This window comes from Schistocerca nitens, chromosome 2 (genome assembly GCF_023898315.1).
Source record: "Schistocerca nitens isolate TAMUIC-IGC-003100 chromosome 2, iqSchNite1.1, whole genome shotgun sequence".
NCBI lineage: Eukaryota > Metazoa > Arthropoda > Insecta > Orthoptera > Acrididae > Schistocerca > Schistocerca nitens.
Genome location: NC_064615.1, coordinates 1173633548 through 1173660780, shown reverse-complemented (window position 1 = coordinate 1173660780; position 27233 = coordinate 1173633548). Strand labels below are relative to the sequence as shown.

At 43.8% G+C, this 27233-nt stretch overlaps 1 protein-coding gene across 1 annotated transcript in view; it reads left to right on the top strand.

The window, feature by feature from the left end:
• The window catches only part of LOC126235635 (PDF receptor-like), a 483384-nt gene that overhangs the window by 286371 nt on the left and 169780 nt on the right, over positions 1-27233 (top strand). Inside the window, exon 5 of the mRNA XM_049944349.1 lies at positions 1690-1793. Coding sequence (XP_049800306.1) covers positions 1690-1793 — 104 coding nt within the window. The remainder of the gene's footprint in view (positions 1-1689; positions 1794-27233) is intronic.

The window sequence follows — 27233 nt, the reverse complement described above, 5'->3', positions numbered from 1 at the left end:
CGGAAAAAATCGTTGTTAATGAGCTACGTATTCGCGAACAGCCACACGAAACTGATCCGCTACAGGATTATGCATTTACCAGATGTACATTACACAAGAAACGTCATGCGACAGCGTGGTAACAGTGGAATGACTGCACTTCTGCGTATGTCGTATCGGCTAAGCCTTTCGATTCTGGACCCATGCCTAACACGGTATCTGCTTTTTTCTCATAGACCTCTACTTGTTCCTTTCGATTGCACCTATAGCAAACAAGTATTTATGTTTGAAAATCACGCTTGCGCACATGTTGAGAAAGAGTCGTGTACCTACAGTCCTACATGCACTGTAGGCAAAAGTGTGAGCCAAACGTTGGCGCACAGCTACTAGGGGCAAGGCGCATAAGTGTGAAGGCATGGTGGCCCTTTCAGACCATGTTGTTCCGTTTGAAGCCACATAGGATTTCCTCTTTTTATGGCGTATCCACAGTGGCTACATATGCGCTCAACCTTTTCGTCTCAAGTGGAAGCTACTCTGTAGCGGCTGCAGCTTGAACTAGTGCATGTATTTCCCATCTTAGCAGTTAAATGAGCAAACATAGGAACTGTTTATGTATACTGTGCATGATTGTCTTCGTTTTGAAACTGTGACTGAATTTGTCTCTATAAGGCACGTCTTGCGCATGGATTAGGTACAATAAAGAGTCCTGTTCAGATTTTTCTGTGTCTTCCGATTTTGAAACCACTGCAATTCTAAGGGAAACAGGTTTTTATATTTCCAGTTTCACTCTCGGAGAATACAGGTAGATCAAACTGTGGCGCGCCTTTCCGAACGGATTTCTTCTGATGCCGTCTCAGACTGAGAGCAACAGTGAGAGTGGAGATAATGTGTTAGCTGAATACAGTAGTCTCGAATTTCGAACGTAAAAGTCAGCGTTGACTTGCATTATTTTAGACAGTAAGAACATTAGCAAAAAAAATGTGTAACTGTTGTTGCAGTTGCGAAACATACATTGGAAGCAAAACGTTTGCCAAAACGTGGTACCTCAAGGCACAATGTGCACTGCACCACAAAGACGAACCTCAGGGAGGGATGTAGAAGTGTGCTTTCTGCCAGCTGGCCCTGTGCTTCACTCCAGAAAGGGCCTGCATGTCAGCTGACCGGCAAAAGTAATAAATGCCGTACGCAGCGGCTGCATTTGAAAACACCCGATATTTGTTCAATTGTTTTTCACGTTGTTCCGTCTCAATGTGTGTCTAATAATCTAATAAAAAGTAGAAAATTTTAGAAAGATATGTTTTAAGATTTTCAGTCGGAAAGTCTGCACCCAGTAAAAGCTCTGCGGTAGGTACGATGGAACGCTGGAGGGATGAGTTGCAATAGGACAAAGCGGGTACATCAGTCGCTAAGCCTCCGGTCTAGTACTATGTTGGGCTGGAGATGTAATGTGTAAATACTGCACTTGAAAATCCTGAATTTGGTATCAGTCTCACAGATTGTAACCGAGTTCTGTGGCACCTAATCACAGATGTGCATATCACAACAGTCTTCTGACAGCGCCGAAAACCCTTAAAACAGCCACACACACACACACACACACACACACACACACACACACACACACACACACACGCACACAGGTTGTACTGTGTTCCTCCAGTTGAGTGGCAGACGTAGTCACTCATCTCCTATGTTTGCGCGTGTCCGCAGGTGAAGCTGGAGATCGCGGAGCGCACGCGCGCCCTCGAGATCGTCGGCTTTAGCGTCTCGCTGGCTGCCCTGCTGGTGGCGCTCGCCATCTTCTGCAGGTTCAGGTGGGTCACCGCACGCTCTGAACATGTCTGACTCCTCACTAAAGGACCACCGGTAAACCATAAAGTTCTACGACGGCCGAGAAAAGGCATTGCAAGTCACGGACTATGAAGTATTTCCCAACATATCATTTGAACATCTCCTCCCAGCTGCTCTAAGACAAATTTTGGAAACACAACTCACGCTTTTCTCATTAAACAGCAGAATGGTTGTGTACTGGGAACATCATGTATGTATTCAATCTTGTCTAAAACCAGATAGTAGGGACGGATGACCGTCGCAGTCTGGTGCCTTTAATCCCCCAAACCAACCAACCAACCAGATAGTAGAAAGTCATGGAGAGTATAACATATTTTGTGGATTATGAAACGCCCTTCCACTGGATGGTCAGATCAGAGTTATGGAAAATTTTAAGGAAGTATGGGATCCCTCAGCATTTAATAAGATCAGTTCACAGTCCATATGCTGATAACAATATCGAGATACGCGCTATCTCAAGCAGTAGATCAGTCTTGGAAATGATCACACAAGAAGGTAGGCAAGGATGCCCTTCATCGCCCGCAATATATATATATATATATATATATATATATATATATAATTTACGTGATTGTTTCCGATATGTATTAAACCAATAAATGGCAAAAGAAAATGGAAGATTCCTGCGTACTGAGACCTACAGTTTTCAACGCACTCGTTTTTTAAAGAGATGCAGGTTCTCTTGGTGGATACGGAAAACAACATACCGAACGGTTATAATTAAAGGGTAGCAACTCACAGAGGTCCACTATGGGCTGTAAATATTGATTGGGAGTGAAACTTGGTAGATATGCTAATGCGTTAATGCGGAACCGATTTACGCTGAAAAAAATTAGTTCCAATTTTGGCCATCAGGTGCAACTCTGGCGCTGTGAATGGAAGAAAGAGTATAGAAATGTTTCCACGTGTAATAAATTAGGAACAGGACGTCAAACGAAGTCAGAAGGCCTAATGCTAATTTTATTGCTTACAGCTACTTTCAGCATTTGATCTATATGAGCATCGCAGACATCGACCAGATGCTGTAGAGCGCCACATTGGGACCTGGTGGCCAAAATCGGAACTAACATGTTTCCAGTGTAAATCAGTGCCTCTTTATCTTCTTAGCATATCTACCATGTTTCACTCCCATGTGATAATTGCAGACCACACTGGACAACCATGGGTACCTGCACTTTTATTATAACTGCCCAGTACAGCGAGCTGCATAGCCGTTATATACAGTGGCACAACAATATAATTTAAGCATATCCACAAATGAAACGTCTTTTTGTGGAAAGAACATGCCATAGCTAAGATCTTAAAGCAGAATAACATGCCGGAACAAGTTCATTGTGTTTAATTACCTGGGTTGTGATAGCTCCAGTATTTATGATAATGATCCTGGAATGAAACTACGAAGGTCCACATGTTAGGTACGATTAAAAAAACCGTCCTCAACAAAACCAGGAAAAAGACAGTACCTGAATACTAGGTAAAATGAAATATTATGACAGTATGGGCCCGAAGTATCGACTTCAACAACCAAACAGTTACCGTGAAGTGAAGAAGCAAAAGTTAGATTTCGAAGATCTCCAACGTAAACAAAGATTCATAAACTGAACGGTGAGATAAGACAAGAGTTCCATGGTCTAGGAGTAGTACAAACGGTTCAGCAGTATAGAAAGAAACGGCATGACCATCAACCACATATGGATCAAACACGTATAACACGGAAAACATATTATCCCAGACTCGAGGATAGGAGAAAGATATGATGACCACGAAGGTGACAATGATATCAGCTTCAATGGCTTGGTTTTGGAACAGGTGAATATGTCTAACCCCAAAATGTATACGATGGTGATGATAACTGGAATGCATCAGCTCTTCATTAAATAAAAATCAGCAAAGGACAGCATTGCCTTGATTGAACTAGGAACTCATGGAGAATTGTTAAGGCTTGTAACTGCTAATGTCATCAGTCCCTAAGCTTACACACTACTTAACCTAAATTATCCTAAGGACAAACACACACACCCATGCCCGAGGAAGGACTTGAAACTCCGCCGAGACCAGCCGCACAGTCCATGACTGCAGCGCCTTAGACCGCTCGGCTAATCTCTCGCGGCTGACGTGTAATACTGCCAGACGCGGTCCTGGCAGAGTGCAAGAAACGCTTCGACAAATTGTCCAACGGTATGCAAGTGGTGAAGACTTGCAGACTTGCCTCCCCAGATCAAGAATAATGACAATATTACCCTGTGAAACAAGCGGATATACGAGAAGTTTCGACAGTGTCGCACATGAAACGCTAACTACTGTTTACGGCTAGAGAATTCGGTAATTCAATTATCCGCGATCTTATTTCACAATAAAAAGTGTTTGATCCGGTAAATAGTTGAATTTTATTTACGAATTTCAAACAGAAAGAAAACTCGTGAATCCCATTTGAAGCAGAAAGAATACACGGACATTACTGTCCTGGCGTAAATTTATAGCTGACAGCGTCATGCAGTAACTAAGACGTGAATGTGATTCTTGAGTTTCTCCCGGCGTATTTGATAATCAAAATATCCACGGGTGTGCTGCAGAGATGGGGGATCCGCTCTTGAACTAATTCATAGAGTTGAATCTTTCAAAGGAGTGAACAATCAGTGATTCAGAAAAAAAGAACGGTAGCTCCAAACGTTTCCCACGGCAGAGAGAGAGAGAGAGAGAGAGAGAGAGAGAGAGAGAGAGAGAGAGACGGAGCATATCAGCAGCGCCTCTGCTGGTCAGAGCACAGTGCACGCCACACAACACAGCCAGCGCCGGCCTCTGCCCTGCTTCTACCTTGGCTGCCTGCATTGTGCAGTGCCCCATTGGATTTTGTGTTTCACGTATGCCGTGCCGTCTCTGTGCGTCGTCTGCCGTGTGCAGTGTCTGGCGCAGCTTAACCTCGCATCGCACTCTGTCAGCGATCGTTTCAGTCGCACGTCCTGCCCTCTGGGCAGTTGATGCGAGCAACAGGACAGAGAGCCACCTAGCGGATAACATAGGAACTACTTGCAAAAACCTGCTCGCAAGGGAACGGACGATTTGTCTCGGAGGGGGTGAGTTCACCGCTCCCCCCACCCTCGGAACTCGCCCGCTCAACGCTCACCCCACCGTCTCGACTCTAGCCAGAGCGTTGAGCAAAGCGACTCAGGTGTCACTCTGGTCTCTGCGGTCTCAGCTCATGCAGTAATACAGCTCGCGGCTCGACCTGCTCGACTCAGCGCCTCTGCATCGGAGTTCGTCCCCACTGGATATTGTTCTTCGTAGTAGTACCGCTATGTATATTACATTATTATGTTATGTATACATCAATCGTTTTTATTTTATTTTTATTTGTTTAAACTGATTAGATTAGGTTCCTGATGACTCCTCTTACCATAGGATTTTTATTATGGACACTCGAATTTACGCTTTAATTACGAGCGAACCGATAAACGTATCGCAAAATGTGATACACCAATATTTTCCTTGTTTTATTCTGCGTAAGGTTATATGCAGCACTTTCGTTTTACAGACAAATTTTTTTTTTCTTATTCTGGTACGGATTTTGCGATTTTAGGCGTCTTCGGAAGGAAACGTTCACTTTAAAAATATATGGCTTGCGATGTATTTGTATGAGGTTAATGAAATTTTAATACATTATAGCCAAATATATTGTTAATGTAAATCTCAAGTTACAACATTTTCCGATCACCCAAAAAACCACGATAGTGCAAAATAAATCAATAATCAAAAACTTTGTCATATCGTGGAAATTTCAATAAACAATACAAAATTCTTACTCATTACCTGTGTTACTTCGAAATAGGATCAAATAAGATCAAAATACAGGTATGGTACTGGAATAAACCAAGTTAAAAGGGCAATGTGCCTTCCATTTATTTTCTATTGTAAATGAGTGGTGAGTCATGAAAAAGAGCTAATTCATTTCAGGGAGTGAACAGTTCTGATCCAATCTCTGAAAAGAACAGTTTTGCCCATCTCTAGTGTGCTGCCGGTCTATAGTGTCCAACGGGCACAATATTTCGGCGATCATACATGTCGCCATCATCAGGTGAACTGACGGACTGAGCTCCTGTGAACGTTCCGGCACGGAGATCCGTACGCTACAGCTGCTCAGAGGGAACTGGGTTCGGTCGCGGCGGCGGCCGATTTAAATACCCTCCACGGTCGCGCGGTGGAACAGATTGCGACGGCGTCTGAGATGACGTCGGTGTGATGGCTCTGTCAGCCGTGGTCGTCACAACTATACGTTTGCTCGATTTACTTTTGATCAACCCAATCGCTGGTTCCCAAGCCTTGCTAAGATTATAGCCACAGTCACGGTTTATGAGGTCGTCATTGGTGCGAATTTCGATGGCCTCTCTAACAACGCTGTCCCAGTATCTCGACGTCTGTACCAGAATCCTCGTGCGGTCATACTCCATGGCGTGATTTTCCGACAAACAATGTTCAGCGACCGCCGACTTGCTCGGATACATCAGTCGAGTGTGCCTCTGGTGTTCACGGCATCGATCCTCGACGGTACGCATCGTCTGACCAATATACGACTTGCCACATTGACACGGAATCAGGTACACGCCGGCCTTCCTCAAACCGAGGTCATCTTTGGCGCTCCCCACCAGTGCACGAGTTTTATTTGGAGGACAAAACACAGTTCCGACCCGGTGTTTCTTCAGAATGCGGGCGATTTTCCCCGAGAGTGCGCCTGTGTATGGAATAAATGCAGTGCCTACCTCCTCCCTCGTGACTTCATCTATCTCAACAGGTTGTGCTGCAGTCGTTGGGCGGAGAGCACGTTGAATCTGCCACTCTGAGTACCCATTTTTTCGAAATACAGTTCTCAGATGTTCCAATTCCTGGGGTAGACTCTCTGACGCAGGCCACAGTAAAAACAAAGCTTTCCTGGTTTAGCGAGAAGAAGCCGCGCGTCGTTACAACACTGTCTCAGCAGTGTATCAGAAGACTACCTGAAGCTACCGTCAGCGGTTAAAGCTCCCTAGTTGCTCCCTAGCCCATGCCCTGAAAGGACATAAATACACTACTAGTGCCGTCCTACCTTCTCAGCAGTGATCGAAGCCGGACAGAGTGCCGGCGACCGCTGAGCCAGAAAGGTGTTTGACTGCAGGCGCCGTTGGCTTGAGTGCGCTGTCTGCGTGCACTCCTCCTCGCTTGTTTACGAGGAAACAGGCACGGATGAAAAGTCATTGTCGCGGCAGAAGTAAATGCGCCACTGTCTGTGACTACACATTTGGGCTGTTGATAAATATCGATATATTTTGGAAAAACTATCATATATCGGCAATGTTTTTCTCCCGATATATCGATATCAAAATGTTAATATCAAGTGCCGATATTTTTATATTATATTATATTTTTTTACAGTTTTCAGTAAAAGTTTTAAGTTTTTCTTTTGAAATTGTAGTAGAACATAATTTGTGAAGGAGTCTTATTACTTTTTGAGAGTTCACCATGTCCAGTCTTTCACTTTGACTGTGTGAAGCAGGTGACAAAAGAAGAAGAATACCGTTGCACTGGGGGAGGAGGAGTGGCTGTGTGAATGGAAAAACAAGATTTCCGATGTGAAGAACAAGCACACGAGTGGCGATATAAAACAATTTTTAACGCAACTAGTGTACTGCTTCTTGACATCGGCATTATTCAAAAAACAGCCCGGTGGGTGGACACGTGTGATGGAAATGCTGACGTAATCAGCGTTCGGCGCTACCAATAGAAACCGCAAGGTTTAGCTTCACCCCGCAGTTTTGACAATACAACTGCTAGGTCACTGGCATTGGCAGAATTGAAAAAATAGGGAAGTCGACATGAAGTGATCAGGACAAATTCGATATGTGACGGAACCGAACGACGGATCCATCAGACAACTTTACTTTTGCCACTTACATACAGTTGCCATTGTTAGCAAAGTGGTTATCGCCAGGCGAGGACGTACATCGTTTTCCTTTCAGGTCTTTCCCTAAGGGGAACTGGCAGGCTGCTGTCTTGTTGATATACAGAATATCTAGTAATAAATCAATACTTAAATATACAGCACTAAAACTAGCAGTATATTTAGAACGTGCAGATGATATTTCTATAGGAGGTGCGTTGATGCTTTTTGCGTCGATCTGTCGCTATGTCAAGGATTGATAATGATATTTTCTGTAATAACGATGTAGCAGATTCCCGATACTTTAAAAAATATCACCAGTCCTACTGGGCATATGGCCATGTCTGTAATCTAACGTCGATTACGAGTGAATATAGTCCTGAGACGGATGGAAAAATTCGTACACATTTTCGCTACACCTCAGAACTGCACGTCTCCTACAGAAAACAACCAGTGAGCAAATGTGCTTGAATGATTAACCAATCGGATGGATGGAAATCTGTAACCCCTAACGAAGGCTGTTAAAAACCTCCAAGAGAAACCCACACTCCGTTCACTCGGCTCGGGTCCAAACACAGAAAATAAAATTTCCCAAGAATTTTCATAATTGTTTCTCACATTGTCCTCACGCACTATAGTTGGGAGAGCTCCAGGATCCATAAGCTGAAAAATACCCACAGTAGCAAGACAGCACTCGAGACGGACATTGCGGACCTGCAGGTGGAAACACTCGGAGTCGGTCGTCTGTGAGATCTTATCGCATTCCAGGAGCGCCCGGACAGTCTCTGTGGCACCATGTGGTGTACAAAGTGGCAGAGGAGAACGGGCTGTCGGCCATGGTCTATTGTGTAGTGCCAACGCTTCCTCGGGACGGCTCAGATAAGCTGTTTCTGCATTGTGTAGCTTCGCTCCGACAGGCTAGAAGTGCGCAAAGTTTGAATTACTTGATCAAATACTCAAGAAAAGGAATATATGTGAGGACAGGCGTGAAACAGACTGCAGCCTCACAGTAGTAACAATGATCTGGTCAACATGACAGCTGCAGATTCTTAATAAGCATGATTCGGAGTTACTGTTAGTAAAGAAGGTGTTATGGCCTACAGACATTCAGGTACTATTTCTTTTGTAAGCATGATCTGAGTTATGCTTACAAGGAGAAGTCGCCTACTCGTCTTCTCCGACTTTGTACAGATTTATGATATTTGCAGGGCTTGACCAGAAATGAAAGTGACACAAGTGGGAGTTCCAGATGGATGAGGGTTTTGGGGAAAAAAAAGGAGTTTTGGCGTGAGTCGAGCGACACATGAGTCATCTGTGTTAGCGTTGTTTCCAGGTAGTGATTGACGCAGCGGAGTGAGTACAGAACTGTAATCCGACCGTTGTCTGGCCGGGTTTCAATGCCGAAACTTTAATTTCCTTCATATAGAATTTTTACATTACTTGCATTGCAAACAAACTGAAGAAAAGTCCAGTACATGAACAATATAAGTAATGAAAAATTTTCAATTGCAAGTAAATTTTCAGGAAGGGATTCTAAGGCATATGCAAGAACTTCGTATCTAAAATTACTTTTCCTGTTTTTGAAGATGTATACGTATTGCCATCGTGCACTACTGAGCTGGTTCCGTGTTGCACACTGCTAGCGCAGCCGTGAGACATCAGTTTCTCATCATCAGGTAAAGAATTTGACGAAAAGGTTTCATCACTGATCTCATCTAATCGAGAGAGAAAAAGCAGTCGCTTTCCTAGGATATTGCAGCGAAATATGTTCCACCGTACAGCACCAGCTAGCCTCCAAAATACTTGGTGGTATGCTGCACTTTTTTTTCGGGTCGTTAGTCTTCTGACAGGTTTGATGCGGCCTGCCACAAATTTCTCTCCTGTGCCCACCTCTTCATCGCGGAGTAGCACTTGTAACCTACGTCCTCAGTTATCTTCTGGATGTATTCCAATCTCTGTCTTCCTCTACAGTTATTTCCGTCTACTGTTCCATCTAGTAACATGGAAGCCATTCTGTCTCATCTTAACAGATGTCCTATCATCCTTTCCCTTCTCCTTATCAGTATTTTCCACATATTCCTTTTCTCTCCGATGCAACTCAGAACCTCCTCACCCCTTACCTTATCAGGCCACCTAATTTTCAACACTCGTCCATAGCACCACATCTCAAATTCTTCGATTCTTTTCTGTTCTGGCTTTCCCACAGTCCATGTTTCACTACCGTACCATACAATGCTGTACTCCAGACGTACATTCTCAGAAATTTCTTCCTCAAATTAAGGAGTATGTCTTATACTACCAGACTTCTCTTGACCAGGAATGCGCTTTTAGCCGTTGCTAGTATGCTTTTGATGCCTTTCTTGCTCCGTCCGTCATTGGTTATTGTACTGCCGAGGTAGCAGAATTCCTTACCTTCATCTACTTCGTGACCAATCCTCATGATAAGTTCCTCGCTGTTCTCATTTCTGCTACTTCTCATTACTTTCGTCTTTCTTCGGTTTACTCTCAGTCCATTTTCTGCACTCATTACATTGTTTATTTCATTCAGCATATCATGTAATTCTTCTTCACTTTCACTCAGGGTAGTAATGTCAAAAGCGAATAGTATCATTGATATCCTTTCGCCTTGTATTTTAATTCCACTCTTGAACCTTTCTTTCATTTCCATCATTGCTTCCTCGATGTACAGATTGAACAGTATGGGCGTAAGACTGCATCTCTATCTTACGCCCTTTTTAATTCGAACTTTTATTCATTGTCGTCCACCTCCCTATAGCCTACCCCTATTTTTCTCAGAATTTCGAACATCTTTCATCATTTTACATCGTCGAACGCTTTTTCCAGGTCGACAAAGCCTATGAACGAGTCTTGTGTTTTCTTTAGTCTTGCTTTCAATATGAACCTCTCTCCTGCGTTTACCTTTTCTAAGGCCAAACTGGTCGTCATCTAGCACACCCTCAATTTTCTTTTCCATTCTTCTGTGTATCATTCTTGTCAGCAACTTGAACGCATGAGCTGTTAAGTTTATTGTGCGGTAATTCTCCAACTTGTCAGCTCTTGCCGTCTACGGAATTGTGTTGACGATATTTTTCCAAACATCAAATGGTTCAAATGGCTCTGAGCACTATGGGACTCAACTGCTGTGGTCATAAGTCCCCTAGAACTTAGAACCACTTAAACCTAACTAACCTAAGGACATCACACACATCCATGCCCGAGGCAGGATTCGAACCTGTGACCGTAGCGGTCACGCGGTTCCAGACTGAAGCGCCTACAACCGCACGGCCACACCGGTCGACAGTTGCTATTTATTTCATTCCTCACCGACTTGTATTTCTGTATTCCAGACTCCCGCAATGTTTTTGTACTTCCTCCTTTCATCAGTCAACTGAAGTATTTCTTCTGTTACCCATGGTTTCTTCGCAGTTACTTTCTTTCTACCTATGTTTTTCTTTCCAAATTCTGCGATGGCCCTGTTTAGAGATATCCACTCATCTTCAACTATTCTACCTACTGAGGTATTCCTTCCTGCTGTATCTATAGCCTTAGATAACTTCAGGTGTATTTCGTCTTGCCTTAGTACTTCCGTATCCCACTTCTTTGTGTATTGATTCTTCCTGACTAATGTGTTCAACTTCAGCCTATTCTTCATCACAACTCTATTGTGATCTGATTCCATATCTGCTTCTGTGTACGCCTTACAATCCAGTATCTGATTTCGGGATCTTTGTCTGACCATGATGCAATCTAACTGAAATCTTCCCCTATTATCTGGTCTTTTCCGAGTATACCTCCTCCTCTTGTGATTCTTGAACAGAGTTTTCGCTGTTACTAGGTGACATTTATAACAAGGCTCAAGTAGTCTTACTGCTCTCTTACTCCTTGTCCCAAACACATATTTTCCTGTAACCTTTTCTTCTGCTTCTTCCACTACAGCTGCATTCCAGTCCCCTATGACTATTAGATATTCATCTCCCTTTACGTACTATATTACCCTTTCAATATCCTCATATAGTTTCTTTCTCTCTTCATATTCGCCAGCCGGAGTGGCCATGCGGTTCTAGGCGCTACAGCCAGGAGCCTAGCGACCGCTACGGTCGCTTTTTCGAATCCTGCCTCGGGCATTGATGTGTGTGATGTCCTTAGATTAGTTAGGTTTAATTCTAAGTTCTAGGCTACTGATGACCATTTTCTTCATATTGAGCTTGCGGCGACGGCAAGTATACTTTAGTTATCATTGTCGGTGCTGGTTTGTAGTCGATTCTGATAAGAACAACCCTGAACTGTTCACTGTAACACACCCGCTGCCCTACCTTCCTGTTCATAACGAATCCTACACCTGTTATACCATTTTGTGCTGCTTTTGATATTACACTATACTCATCTGACCAGAAATCCTTGTCTTCTTTCCATTTCGTTTCACTGACCCTTCCTACACCTAGATGGAGCCTTTACATTTCCCTTTTCAGATTTTCTAGTTTCCTTACCACGTTCAAGCTTTTGACATTCCACGCCCCGACCCGTAGGACGTTATCCTTTCGTTGATTATTCAATATTTTTCTCATGGTAACCTCCCACATGGCAGTCCCCTCCCGGAGATACGATTGGGAAACTATTCTGGAATCTTTTACCGATGGAGGGATCACCAAGACACTTTTTAAATTACACGCCACATGTCCTAGGGATACACGTTGCGCGTCTTTAATGCAGTGCTTTACATTGCCTTCTGCATCCTCTTGCCGTTGATCATTGGTGATTCTTCCGCCTTTAGGGGCAATTTCCCACCCCTAGGACAAGAGAGTGCCCTGGACCTCTGTCCGCTCCTCCGCCATCTTTGAAAAGGCCGTTGGCAGAATGAGGCTGACTTCTTATGCCGGAAGTCTTCGGTCGCCAATGCTGATTATTAATCAAAATTTAATCTGTGGTGGTTTTAGAATTCAGGGCCGAAGACGTCTTGATTGCAGACGCTACCCCTAGAGCACGAGTGCCTGACGCATTATGGTTGTGTTACTGCCAAGATATATATATCTCGTTTTTCTCTACTATATTTAAACCAAGTATATAAGGTTTATAATGTGTGCAAGTGGTCGAGGAAACTTCTGCGTAAGAGGTTTTTTACAATGAATACCGCTCCAGCACGTATAAATCAACTGTAAAATAATAAGAATGTCTAATTTTATATAGGAAGCTCCCCTGTAAGCCTTCAAATCGTTTTCTTGAAATTTTTTTGCACTCTGAAAATATTCTTTACCTTTGCTTTTCATGTCTTCTACAAAAAGATTGCTAAATAAAACATACTGAACAATGTTACAGTTTGTTTCAGTGTAAGTAACTTAATAATTCAAAATAATAAAATAAATAAAGTTACCGCACTCGGACTCGATGCTACAACGTCGGATTACCGTTCTGCACAATTTCTTTTTCGTTTTTCCGGGCTGCCATATCTACCCTTTTAGCCCTTCCTTGCTGTCACCAATAACGCTTTCATCGGCCTGGCTCCTTTGCCACTGAGAAAACAAACCAATATGTATCTTCTACAATATCCTTTTAAATTACTTTTTGCTTCATTTTTTTTTTAATTTTCTGTCTGGAACTCGTGTACTTAAACGAAATTCTTAAATAAAGAAAATTGTACCTCCTCTGTAATGAAGCTAAATTCGTTTCCTGTGAGCTGTTGTTGTTGTGGTCCTCAGTCCCGATACTTGTGTGACGCAGTTCATCATGCTACTCTATCCTGTGAAAGCCACCTCATCTCCAAGTAACTACTGCAACCTAAAACTCTAAATTAAACTCCTCCCTAACAGGCCATGAAGGCCCAACGGTACTGACCGGCCACCGTGTCTTCCTCAGCTAATAGGCGTCACTGGATGCGGATACGGAGGGGCATGTGGTCTGCACACCGCTCTCCCGGCCGTATGTCACTTTACGGAGCCGCTACTTCTCAGTCAAGTAGCTCCTCAGTTTGCCTCACAAAGGCTGACAATGAGTGCACACCGCATGCCAACAGCGCTCCGCAGATCGGATGGTCTCCCATCCAAGAGCTATCCCAGGCAGACAGCGCTCAACTTCGGTGACTGACGGGAGCCGGTGTTACCACTGCGGCAAGGCCGTTGGCACTGCAGCCTACATCCTTCTGAATCTGCTTGGTGTATTCATCTCTTGTTCTCCCTCCAATCTGCCCTACAATACTAAATTGTTGATCCTTTGATGCCTCAACACATGTCCTACCAACCGCTCCCTTCTTCTTGTCAAGTCGTGCCACAAACTTCTCTTCTCCCCAATCCTATTCAATACCTCCTCATTAGTTATATCATCTACCCATATAATCTTCAGCATTCTTCTGTAGCACCACATTTCGAAAGCTTCTATTCTCCTCTTGTCCAAACTAGTTATCGTCCATGATTCACTTCCATACATGGCTACATTCCATACACTTTCAGAAAAGACTTCCTGACACTTAAATCTATACTCCAAATTTCTCTTCTTCAGAAACGCGTTCTTTGCCGTAGCCAGTCTACATTTGGTATCCTCTGTACTTAGACCATCATCAGTTATTTTCCTCCCCAAATAGCAAAACTCACTTACTACTTTGTCTCATTTCCTAATATAATTCCCTCGGCTTCACCTGATTTAATTTGACTGCATTCCATTATCCTCGTTTTGCTTTCGTTGATGTTCATCTCATATCCTCCTTTCAAGACACTGTCCATTCCGTTCAGCTGCTCTTCCAGGTCCTTTGCTGTCTCTGACAGAATTACAGTGTCATCGGCGAACCTCAAAGTTTTTGTTTCTTCTTCATGGATTTTAATGCCTACTCCAAATTTTTCTTTTGTTTCCTTTGTTCCTTTGTAACTAACCTGTTACTACGCGTTACTACGTTATTATTGGGAATGGAAATACTTATTGCTTATGAAATTAACGTGAGAAGAGTAGGGTCGCCACCGACTCTAACCATACAACTAATCAAAGATTTGGTCGAGTCGGAAAATAAATTAATTTGATCACAGACCAAAAACTCACAAAAATGCATACGTTGTGATGTCGCTCATAGGGGATACGATGTAATTAATAGTGTTCCCCGTGCACTATTCACGACAGTCAAACATTTAAAATAAAATAGCACATGCAAGAACACTGTGCAGAAGATGAGCTCCCAGCAACACACCTGAAAATAAGACTTAATCTAAAGCATTTGTTATAAAATACAAGGGGAGACTAATCACTGGACCTGTGCATAAGGAAACGCATTACATGTGCTAACGGGAAAGCTACGAGGTGAGTGACAAGTGCAAAAACGTAATCTCGGAACGCAAGAGAAAATTGTAGATAAAATCATTTATTCTTAAGATAAGGATGTGAGGCATGTACACGATTCCTGATAACACTTGGTTTGTGGAGACACAATTTCTAGGTATAGTGCCAAATTCCAACAATATCACATCACACAATCATGTTAACATTATCTAAAACAAACATGTGAACGGACAGTTAGTGATGCCGGTAGCCCAACAACTATAATGTTCTACCACGTGGTTGGCTCCCCACGGACGAAAGACACATAAGGCAAGGAAAATTTACGAGAAGGCAAGGCTCTAAATATCTAGAAAGGTGAAAGCTTATGCAGGCACAGCTGAAGGCAAACAGACTTTCATACAGAAGCGAGTGCTCACTTCTTATCGACACCTTTGTGTGGTGCTCTTCCGGTGGATCCAAGTCTGCCATAGAAATTTACTGAAAGGAAAATCTGCCAAAGTTTTGCATTCCTTGCTGCGACAAGCAAAGCAATCTTTCAGAGTTGAAAAGCGGGACCAAAAGCTAACAGCTCTCCCCTCGCCAAGTAACAGCGCGCCACGCGGTCAGTCTAACTCACCCTTCTTCGACTGGAGCACAGCTGTGGACGCTTCCCGTACCGGCGGCAGACTGCCTCCCGCTTCTCCAGCCTCTTCCACGCTCCGCGTGGCCCGGAAAACCCAAAGATGCCATTTCCGCCACCAACCTAACGCAGGTGGATTTCTCACAAGTAGCGAAAACCTCTTTGCCTCCTTGACCACTACGCGAGTTGGCTATTCTGTACAACTGCTGCTGAATCTGTACGACTATCGCAGACTTTCTGCAGCAGACTACGCCACCGTCTAGCTACGTGACACACAACCACATTCATTCAATCACACCACTATGAGAGTAAAGAGAAAAGAGAAACAAGGAAAAGAAAGAGAAATGGTAATGAAAATGGGCTACCGGACTAATGAAAGGTGGCTACAGGACCCTTTCACCTTGTAGTAATGAATTTAAATTATTTGTTCTGAAATGGGAAACACCCTGGCACGCAGCAGTGTTTTCTCGTTGGACCACAATACAGTTATAAATATAAGCCAGAGTTTTCTTTTTGTTATAATTGCAAGAGAGTTGAGGTATAAACGTATATAATTAAGATGTATAAATTTGCACTTGAAAGTAATAAATGTGAGATAAACCTTAGATGCGCGTTGTATTTGGTGATGGTTTCTTTATCATATTATTATACGCTGAAGAACCAAAGGAACTGGTACATCTTCCTAATATCGTGTAGAGCCCACGCGAGGACGGAGAAGTGCGGGAACATGAGGTCGCACGATCTCTTATAAAGTGTGAAGTAGTGCTGGAGGGTAATGGCGCCATGAATCCTGGAGGGCTGTCCATAAATCCGTAACAGTACGAGGGGGTGGAGATCTCATCTGCATAGCACGTTGCAAGGCCTCCCAGATATGTTCAGTAATGTCTGTATGTGGGAGTTTGGTCACCAGCGAAAGCGTTTAAACCTAGAAGAGTGCCCCTGGAGACACTTTGTAGCAATTCTGGATGTGTGGGGAGTCGCATGGTCCTGCTGGAATTGCTCAAACCCGTCGGAATGCACAATGGACGTGAATGGATGGAGGTGATGAGATAGGATGGTTAAGTACGTGTCACCTGTCAGAGGTGTATCTAGACGAATCAGGGGGCTCATATCACTCCAGCTGCACACGTCCCGCATCATTAAGGAGCTTCCTCCAGCTTTAACAGTCTCCTGCTAACATGCAGGGTCCATGGATTCATGAGGTCGTCTCCATATTTGTACACGTCCAACCGCTCGATTCAATCTGAAACGAGACACGTCCGACCAGGCAACATGTTTCCAGTAATCGAAAGTCCAATGTCGGTGTTGACGGGTTCCGGCCAGGGGTAAAGCTTTGTGTCGTGCAGTCATTAAGCTTACACGAATCGACCTTCGGCTCCGAAAGCCCATATCGATGATGTTTCGTTGAATGGTTCGCACACTGACACTTGTTGATGGCCCAGAATTGAAATCTACATCAATCTGCGGAAGGGTTCCACTTCTGCCACGTTGAACAATTTTATTCAGTCGTCGTTGGTCCCTTTCTCGCAGGATCTTTTTCCGGCCGAAGCGATGTCGGAGATTTAATGTTTTAGCAGATTCCTGATATTCTCGGTACACTCGTGAAATGGTCGTGCGGGAAAATCCCCACATTATCGCTACCTCGGAGATGCTGCATCCTATCGCGCATATGCCGACTATAACACTACGTTCATACTTACATAAACCTTCGTAACCTGCCATTGTAGAAGCAGTAATCCATCTATCAATTGCTTCAGACACTTGTTGTCTTACAGTGGAGTCGCCGACCGCAGTGCCGTATTCGGCCTGTATTTGAATACGTATGCGTATACCAATTTCTCGGGAGCTTCAGTGTGTTTGTCGGTTTTTTCCCTGTTTTTGGTTTTAAATAGAATGGATAAACGGTAAAAATTTCCTCTTGCCCACTCATTCTTGAGAAGTTCCTAATTTTCGTGAATGCTGTTTAAAGTCATTTACAGACCGTCCTCATCGTCAAAGATGTAGTTTATGAAATAATATATTAACCGTGGCAGTTTTCTGGTTTTGGACGCCGGAATCGCTTTGACGTCCATATACACTATTTTCTTGGTGTTTATTTCATTAGCACTCGCCGATAACAATCCTGCCCATTTAAACTTTATTCATTTCCATAGACTGCAATTCTGTAGCAACTTGCAGTTCGGTGTACGTCAATGTCAACCATTACAAAGTACTGGCGGTACTTGTGACTAGTCAGTTTTGCGCAGCTTTCGGGACCAAAGCATTTACAAATATGTGAGCTGCTGAGAGTAATCTTGAACTTAAGGATTTGGCAACACCATCCTCCAATTGAAGTCTTTGTGTTTTGTCTGCTTTGCCGTGGGGCATGAAGTTTTGTTACCAATAGTTTCTAACGTTTTCTTTGTCATATAGTAACTTCTCTAAAATTGATGCTGCAGTTTGCAACGCAAGAATTATATCTGCTGTCCTATCTCCGCCACGATACCGCAACCAGTTTTAAATAAGTACGACCGACTAGCTGGCAATTGGAAAGTATTTATGAGATTTTGCCCTACCAGGACTAAATATTTTGCCTCGCGGTGTGTTAAGGCTATGTCACCTTCGTGCATTTGTGTTATCAGCTAATCCCTGGCTACCAGACACAAACAACTTTTCCAAATAATCCCACCTGCGTATTTCTGACTAATGCGATACGTTTCCTATCGATGTTTATTTGTGCAACATACTACATTTTGAATAGGGCCGTATGAAATTCCACGCAGATTAAAACTGTGTGCGGACAGAAACTCGAAATCTAGACCTTTGAATGTTGCGGACTGGTGCCCTTCAGACTGAGCTACCCAAGCCCGACTCACGTCCCATCTTGGCAGCTTTATTCCCTCCGAATTAGACTTTCGGTCCGGCACACGGCTTTAATCTGCCAGGCAGTTTCATATCAGTGCACATTCCCCTGCAAGGTAAACATTTCATTCTGGAAACATCGCTTCAAGCTTTGGCTAAGCCCTGTCTCCACAATATCCTTTCTCCCAGGAGAGCTAGTTTTGCAAGGTTCGTAGGAGAGCTTCTGTGAAGTCTCGAAGTTAGAGGACGGGCTACCGTTGGAATTAAAGCTGTGAGGACGGGACGTGAGTTTCGTTGGGCAGCTCAGTCGGTAGAGAAGTTGCTCGCGAAAGTCAAGAGTACAGAGTTCGAGTCTCAGTTCGAGACACCGTATTAATCTGCGAGGGAGTGTCATATCAACCCAAATTCCGCTGGAGAGCGAAAATTTCATTCTGGGTCAGTATGTTTACACTTTCAGCCGTTGGAATGTCGTTAAATTGTCTCATGCTATTCGCTATAAGGGCACCTCTCATTTTTTCCGCCATTCATTTGGAATCGACTTCAATTAACTTGTGCATGTTTTTCCTGAATTTCAATTCTATCACTTCCATTTCAACACATTAGGCGAAAACGTGTGGCGTGGAATGGGCACCTGTTTTAGCAACAAGAGCTGTGTTTTCTCATTGCATATTTTTTCTCGTTCTGCTTGTTTATAATAGTCCATAATTGCTTATATTTCTAAAATATCTTGGGGTTCTGTAGTTAAGAGTTGTAACATCATCAGTGTAGGCGTTTATGCTGAATCGTTATGCACCAACATGTGATCCTGGTGTTGAGATGCTGGTTGCTTATTCCGCTGTGCCAACCACTGCCTGCAAACTAAGACAGCGTAAGCTGATTAGCCAGAAGATTATGGCTACCGACCTACTATCGATAACAAAGTCGCCTAGGGAGGAACAACTGCTGCTCAGACACATACACGGTGCATGTGGTATCAGTGAGCGTGCTGTCCGTGTCTGGAATGGGGAATGCGCGCAGTCTGTCTTAGTTTGACCGAGGGCAGGTAGTGATGGCCTGGAGGCGACCTGCCAGGGCCTCACTGCTTCCGTGTCACGAGGCGTAGCCGAAGGTTGACAAACCTGTGATTAGGTGGGTGGTCACAATGCTATGGCTGATCAGTGTAGATGGGTAAAAACCGCTATGGTCTTTTTAAATGCTTTGCCATCTGGAGCTCACATTTCTGTCACTTTCAGTATTGGGTAAACCCTGCACAAGTCGTAAATCTGGATGAAATTGGTGGTGACGAGTAGGCACGGTCCCTTTGTCAGCAACGAGGGTATTTTGGCCAACACTGTACGTAGTTAATGATTCTCTAAGTACTTGATCTTAGATGTTAATCAACCGAAACAGGTAATCAGAAAATTGTGATATTAATTTTTTGTTGCCATAAATACTGTTAAAAAATATGAAACTAATAGGACTCGCTGAATTCCCTTCATCCAGCGATGTCAGGTCTTAACAAACTTATAATACCAGTGCTTAAAATGCCTCAGAAACTTGGTCATTAGCATAAGAAGATAATGGAGTGCTACTTGACTTTGAGAGAAAGGCAATTCGAAAATTCTCTCGTCCATCCTGTGTAATAGAAAGATGGAAGAGGAGGTTCAATCGCGAGCTGCACACAGTACGTAAAGATTCATCAGATAGAAGAGATAGGCAGGGCTCTGGTGCGGAAAGATCGTGGTCCTGATTAATGGCGGAGACTTGTTAATGAGGCCGAGGTTCACAATGAACTTAAGAGCCACTTAAGAATTTTTTTCTTTTTTTTTTGTGAATCAGTCATTTGAATGCCCACCACGAATTCCTTTCCTGTGCAAAATACGACCTCAATTATTTGGTGGATGTAGCCAGATCCACTTCTTCATCTACAGTTTTTATCCTCTACAGCTCTCTCTAGTACATGAAATTTATTCTGTGATGTCTTAACAGATCTCCTATCGTCCTGTCCCTTCTCCTTGTCAATGTTTTCCGTATATTCATTTCCTAGCAGATTCTGCGCAGCGCCTCCTCATTCCTTACCTTATCAGTCCACCTAATTTTCAACAGTCGTCTGTAGCACTATATCTAAAATGTTTCGATTCTCTTCCTTTCCAGTTTTTCCACAGTCCATGTTTCAGTACCCTACAATGCTAAGCTCGAAACGTACATTCTCAAAAACTTCTTCCTCAAATTAAGGCCTCTGTTCGATAGTATCAGACTTCTCTTGGCCAGGAATGCCACTTTTGCCAGTGCTAGTTTGCTTTTTACGTCCTTCTTGCTCCATCCATCGTAGGTTATTTTGCTGCCTAGGTACAGCATTCCTTAACTTCATCTACATCGTGGTTACCAACTCTGATATTAAGTTTCTCGCTATTCTAACCTGTGTTATTCCTCATCACTTCGTCTTTTTTCAAATCACAATCCATATTCTCTACTCGTTAGACCGTCCATTCCATGCAGCAGGTTACGTAATTCATCTTCACTTTCACTCAGGAAATCAATGTCATCTGCGAATCGTATCGGCCGGCCGCGGTGGTCTAGCGGTTCTGGCGCTGCTGTCCGGAACCGCGGGACTGCTACGGTCGCAGGTTCGAATCCTGCCTCGGGCATGGGTGTGTGTGATGTCCTTAGGTTAGTTAGGTTTAAGTAGTTCTAAGTTCTAGGGGACTTATGACCTAAGATGTTGAGTCCCATAGTGCTCAGAGCCATTTGAACCATTTGCGAATCGTATCACTGATATCCCTTCATCTTGAGTTTTATTTCCACTCTTGAACCTTTCTCTTATTTTCATAATTGCTTCTTCGATGTACAGATTGAACAGTGGAAGCGAAAGACTACATCTCTGTCTTGCACCCTTTTTAAGCCGAGCACTTCGTTCTTGGTCGCCCACTCATGTTATTCCCTTTAGGATCTTCTACATATGGATTGTTGTCCGTCTCTTCCTATAACTTACCCCTATTTTTCTCGGAAATTCAAACGTATTGCACGACCTGATATTGTCGAATCCTTTTTCCAGTTCGACAAATTCTGTGAATGTGTCTTAATTTTTCTTTAGTCTTGCTTCCATTATCAACCACAACGTCTGAATTGACTCTATATTGTCTTTACCTTTCCTACAACGAAACTGATCGTCATCTGCCACATCCTTAATTTTATTTTCCATTTTTCTGTAAATTATTTTCGTCAGCAACTTGGATGAATGAGCTGTCAAGCTGATGGTACGATAATTCTCGTACTTATCACCCTCTTGAATTCTTCTGAATTGTGTGGATGATGTTTTTCCGAACGTACATGGTATGTCGCCAGGCTCATGCAGTCTACATACCAACGTGAATACTCGTTTTGTTGGCACTTATCCCAACTATTTAAAAAAATTCTGATGGAGTGTTATCTATCCAGTTCGCCTTATTTGATCCTATTTTTTCCCAAGCTGTTTTAAATTCTGGTTCTAGTACTGGACGCCCTACCTCTTCTAAACTGACCCCTGTTTCTTCTTCTATCACGTCGTCAGACAAGTCTTCTCCCCCATAGAGGCGTTCAGTGTACTCTTTCCGCCGATCCGCTCTCTCATCTGCATTTAACAGTGGGACTGCCGATGCACTCTTTAAAATTTCGTGACCTCGAAAAAGTAATCAGATGAAAAAAAGTCTTTTGAATGTTTCTAAGCATAAGTCTAATCTCCGTTACACAATAAAGCCCCGCGGATCATGGCACTGTAGCCTGCCGCCAGAGGGATCGAAACAGTATGATGAAGTATTGAGTACCGTTCGGTGATTCGTTATCGGCAGCAGTGAAAATTTGGCAGCTGGGTCAGGCTGATTTAAGTGAATTCGTTAGCCGTCGGGATTGACATGACACTCCTGTGAAATTTACACTGCTGCTGAAAACTAATTACCGTACCATACTCAGTTTTATCGAAAGGGCCGCGGTATTTCAGGTTGGCTTCTGTAGCGGTGTGCAGGGATTTAATGTGCACCAGGGGTGCAGACATGCACCTGTTAAAAAACAAAAACTAAATACGCGTCGTAAGCTTGTCAGCGGCGGTAATAAAAAACTGTATGAATACCTTCCTACACGTAACTCGGAAAGTAAAATGCTTTTCGCGCCGAACAGTTCGAACTTTATATTACTTGAATGAATTAGATATTTCGTCTGTGTGCATATGAATAAACGCAATTCAGATTTAGCAGTACACGTTTCGTCCCAATGCACGTATAAAATTTTCAGTGTACTGAAATATAATGCATTTCAACTTGTTAGTCTTGCAGCGCGCAGTTCCCAACCTCATTTGGTTTACGTAATATGCTTCTAGCAACTAGCAGCAGAGTGCAAAAATTTCCGTAAACGGTAAGAGCTTCTTAAGAGTTTATTCGGCAACGAACAAATATACTTACATGTATAGTAATATTTTAAGATGTGCTTAGTTTTTATTGACTTGGTCCATTCGGAGGTAAGCTATATAAAGTCTGCTGCTGCCGCTGTGAGTCGGGGAATATTTTATTTTTTGTCTTCCAGGGCTGACATTTGACGAGCTTGCACAACTAGCACCGATCGGCTTTTAAGCGGAAGTAATATGGATTCGTGAACTTGTATTACACAGGAAGACATTTTCAAGTGTGGTACATGTTCGCAACAAGCATGGCAGCTAATAGAGTAGTTGTGCGGAATCAACTATCATTACAGGTCCCTTCCTCACGTCTCGCAGTTGCAAACGGATGTTGCACCACGACACAGACACACACACACACACAAATTTGAATACACTTTACAGTCCCTATCGTGACCTAATCACTCGATATTCCACTTGTTAAACTTGATCCATCACCATTTCTATTTTCCTTCTTTTTTTCACAGTTCTGTACACGTTCTTCCACTTTTCTTGCTTGTCCTCTGTTCAGTTTTTGACGGCCCGTCCACTAGGCCCTCTTGCCACTAAATCTGAGGGTGCTGTGAGGAGTTTCCCTTGTGAGAATCATAAGGACCTAAAACACATCACCATCGATTGTGAGATTGTAGCATTTATTCATGCTTCTGCAATACATTGATCTTATGATGAGCCAGGTTTATCTATGCTGTGAGCCCACATTGTACACATGCAGCCGCACCGGGTAGCCGCGCGTCGGAGGCGTCTTGTCACGGCCCGCGCTGCTGCCCCCGTCGGAGGTTCGAGTCCTGCCTCGGGCATGGTCGTGTGTGTTGTCCTTAGAGGAAGTTAGTTCAAGTTACATTAAGTAGTGCGTAAGCTTAGGGACCCTTGACCTCAGCAGTTTCGTCCCATAAGACCTTACCACAAATTTCCAAATTTTATGTATGAAAATTCACGAAAAGCTGTATCACTGGTTTATCTGATATTCACTTAAGTGTGGGATCGTCAGCGGTGTGCTTTAGGCCCTTACGGATCTCAGCGCCTCATTTGTAATCCAGTCAAGTGACAGTGTTAGCAGGCATTACTACTTGAGTTTAATCATCCCTCAAAAGGCACTTTATGTTTGGAGTTGTTTGTTTACTGTGCGGGAACCGGATTTGGAGTGCAATATAAACATGAACTGTGTTGAATTTATTTTAAATGCTAACAGAAAAGTACAGCCGTGAGGAGGGGTCGTGCGTCTGCTTGGGTAGCTCAGTTGGTAGAGCAGTTGCCAACCAAATTAAAGGCCCCGAGTTTGAGTCTCTGTCTGACCACATAACTTTAATCTGCCAGGAAGTTTATTATCAGCGCACACTCAGTTGGAGAGTGAAAATCACATTCTGGGAACAGAAAAGTAAATTACCAGGAAATGTTAGCTTCAAAGGAACTAGGGCTTCCGAGAACAGATCCTTTGATTGAGAAAGTGACGAGGTCACATTAACCTGACTACAGGTGAAGTGTGTGTGTGTGTGTGTGTGTGTGTGTGAAATCTTATGGGACTTAACTGCTAAGGTCATCAGTCCCTAAGCTTACACACTACTTAACCTAAATTATCCTAAGGACAAACACACACACCCATGCCCGAGGGAGGACTCGAACCTCCGCCGGGACCAGCCGCACAGTCCATGACTGCAGCGCCTTAGACCGCACGGATAATCCTGCACGGCGACTACACGTGAACATTTAACAAGGAAGTTGTTGTGTGGGTGCAGCGTAAGAACATCTCATTTTCAGCCCTGAAGTAAATTTATGAACTAATACATTTGCAGCGTAAGAATATCTGATTTTGAGCCCGGAAATAAATTCGTGAACTAATACATGAGTTAGATATCTTGTCAATACGACCGAAAAATTGGAAAAGCAAGAAAGCTCCCACGTACACACACACACACACACATACACACACACACACACACACACACACAAAAATGGAGAGTTGCGAAAGCTTACACATTATTTCGTTATTGTCCTAAACTGTACTTAATTATATACAAAACAACAAAATTCCACAAAAATAATTCTTGCTTTTGTTAGATAAGTTATACATCTTATTATTATTACTGTTGTTATTTTTAATGGCAATGTGTGTGGTTGAATAAACTTGTCGATAAGCATAACTGTTGTACAGCAGATGCTATTAATTTTTACACTCTCAAATTTTTCTGAAAGTAAAATCTTGTGAAGTCCTGGAATGTATACTGGGGAGCCGCCACTGGTTATGAGTTAATTGTAAGATCGATGGCGGAAGGTGTGGTAAAATGGCCAGAGCGCAAAAAGTTTCCACTGCAAATTTTTTGTCCGGAACAGAGCTGCTGCTGGCCGAGAAGTGGTCAGGCTGTTTCTAATATACACTCCTGGAAATTGAAATAAGAACACCGTGAATTCATTGTCCCAGGAAGGGGAAACTTTATTGACACATTCCTGGGGTCAGATACATCACATGATCACACTGACAGAACCACAGGCACATAGACACAGGCAACAGAGCATGCACAATGTCGGCACTAGTACAGTGTATATCCACCTTTCGCAGCAATGCAGGCTGCTATTCTCCCATGGAGACGATCGTAGAGATGCTGGATGTAGTCCTGTGGAACGGCTTGCCATGCCATTTCCACCTGGCGCTTCAGTTGGACCAGCGTTCGTGCTGGACGTGCAGACCGCGTGAGACGACGCTTCATCCAGTCCCAAACATGCTCAATGGGGGACAGATCCGGAGATCTTGCTGGCCAGGGTAGTTGACTTACACCTTCTAGAGCACGTTGGGTGGCACGGGATACATGCGGACGTGCATTGTCCTGTTGGAACAGCAAGTTCCCTTGCCGGTCTAGGAATGGTAGAACGATGGGTTCGATGACGGTTTGGATGTACCGTGCACTATTCAGTGTCCCCTCGACGATCACCAGTGGTGTACGGCCAGTGTAGGAGATCGCTCCCCACACCATGATGCCGGGTGTTGGCCCTGTGTGCCTCGGTCGTATGCAGTCCTGATTGTGGCGCTCACCTGCACGGCGCCAAACACGCATACGACCATCATTGGCACCAAGGCAGAAGCGACTCTCATCGCTGAAGACGACACGTCTCCATTCGTCCCTCCATTCACGCCTGTCGCGACACCACTGGAGGCGGGCTGCACGATGTTGGGGCGTGAGCGGAAGGCGGCCTATCGGTGTGCGGGACCGTAGCCCAGCTTCATGGAGACGGTTGCGAATGATCCTCGCCGATACCCCAGGAGCAACAGTGTCCCTAATTTGCTGGGAAGTGGCGGTGCGGTTCCCTACGGCACTGCGTAGGATCCTACGGTCTTGGCGTGCATCCGTGCGTCGCTGCGGTCCGGTCCCAGGTCGACGGGCACGTGCACCTTCCGCCGACCACTGGCGACAACATCGATGTACTGTGGAGACCTCACGCCCCACGTGTTGAGCAATTCGGCGGTACGTCCACCCGGCCTCCCGCATGCCCACTAAACGTCCTCGCTTAAAGTCCGTCAACTGCACATACGGTTCACGCCCACGCTGTCGCGGCATGCTACCAGTGTTAAAGACTGCGATGGAGCTCCGTATGCCACGGCAAACTGGCTGACACTGACGGCGGCGGTGCACAAATGCTGCGCAGCTAGCGCCATTCGACGGCCAACACCGCGGTTCCTGGTGTGTCCGCTGTGCCGTGCGTGTGATCATTGCTTGTACAGCCCTCTCGCAGTGTCCGGAGCAAGTATGGTGGGTCTGACATACCGGTGTCAATGTGTTCTTTTTTCCATTTCCAGGAGTGTACATCGCCATTCTTTCAATGAGACCGACAGAGGGAGCATGTTTCGTTACATTTTTAGTGAGGATAACTCATTTATATTATTCTTATTACACTTGTATGGAGAGTAATAATTTTTTAGAATATCAATGGTTAAACAACCTCTTTTGGCCTACAAATGTAGTTCATTGTTTTTTTTTTTCGGATTGAAGGTTTCCTTCGTGTGCCACAAATGTCTATACGACAGGAAAAGTGGCCGTACCACTCGTCGGGAAAAGTGGCTCCAACAAGAGTTGATCACTTCCAAAAGCAACACGCATTATACAACAAATAAAATTGTTTTCTAAACCCTTTTATATACAAAGTTATTATCAGTCATTTTACTCCTATTGTTTCCATTGTGTATAATTAATGCTATCAAGCTAACTTTGATTGATAAGGTTATATTACAGTATTTAAAACCACCTCTGTTCTTTTATATATAAGATGATACAAAAGTCCGATTGAAAACAGTCTTCTGCAGCCACTTGGTGTTCCTTCAAATCGTAGGCAGTGAAGAAGCCTAGAAAATGTGCTCGCAAATCAGGACGTACCTCAGATCCTCTTGC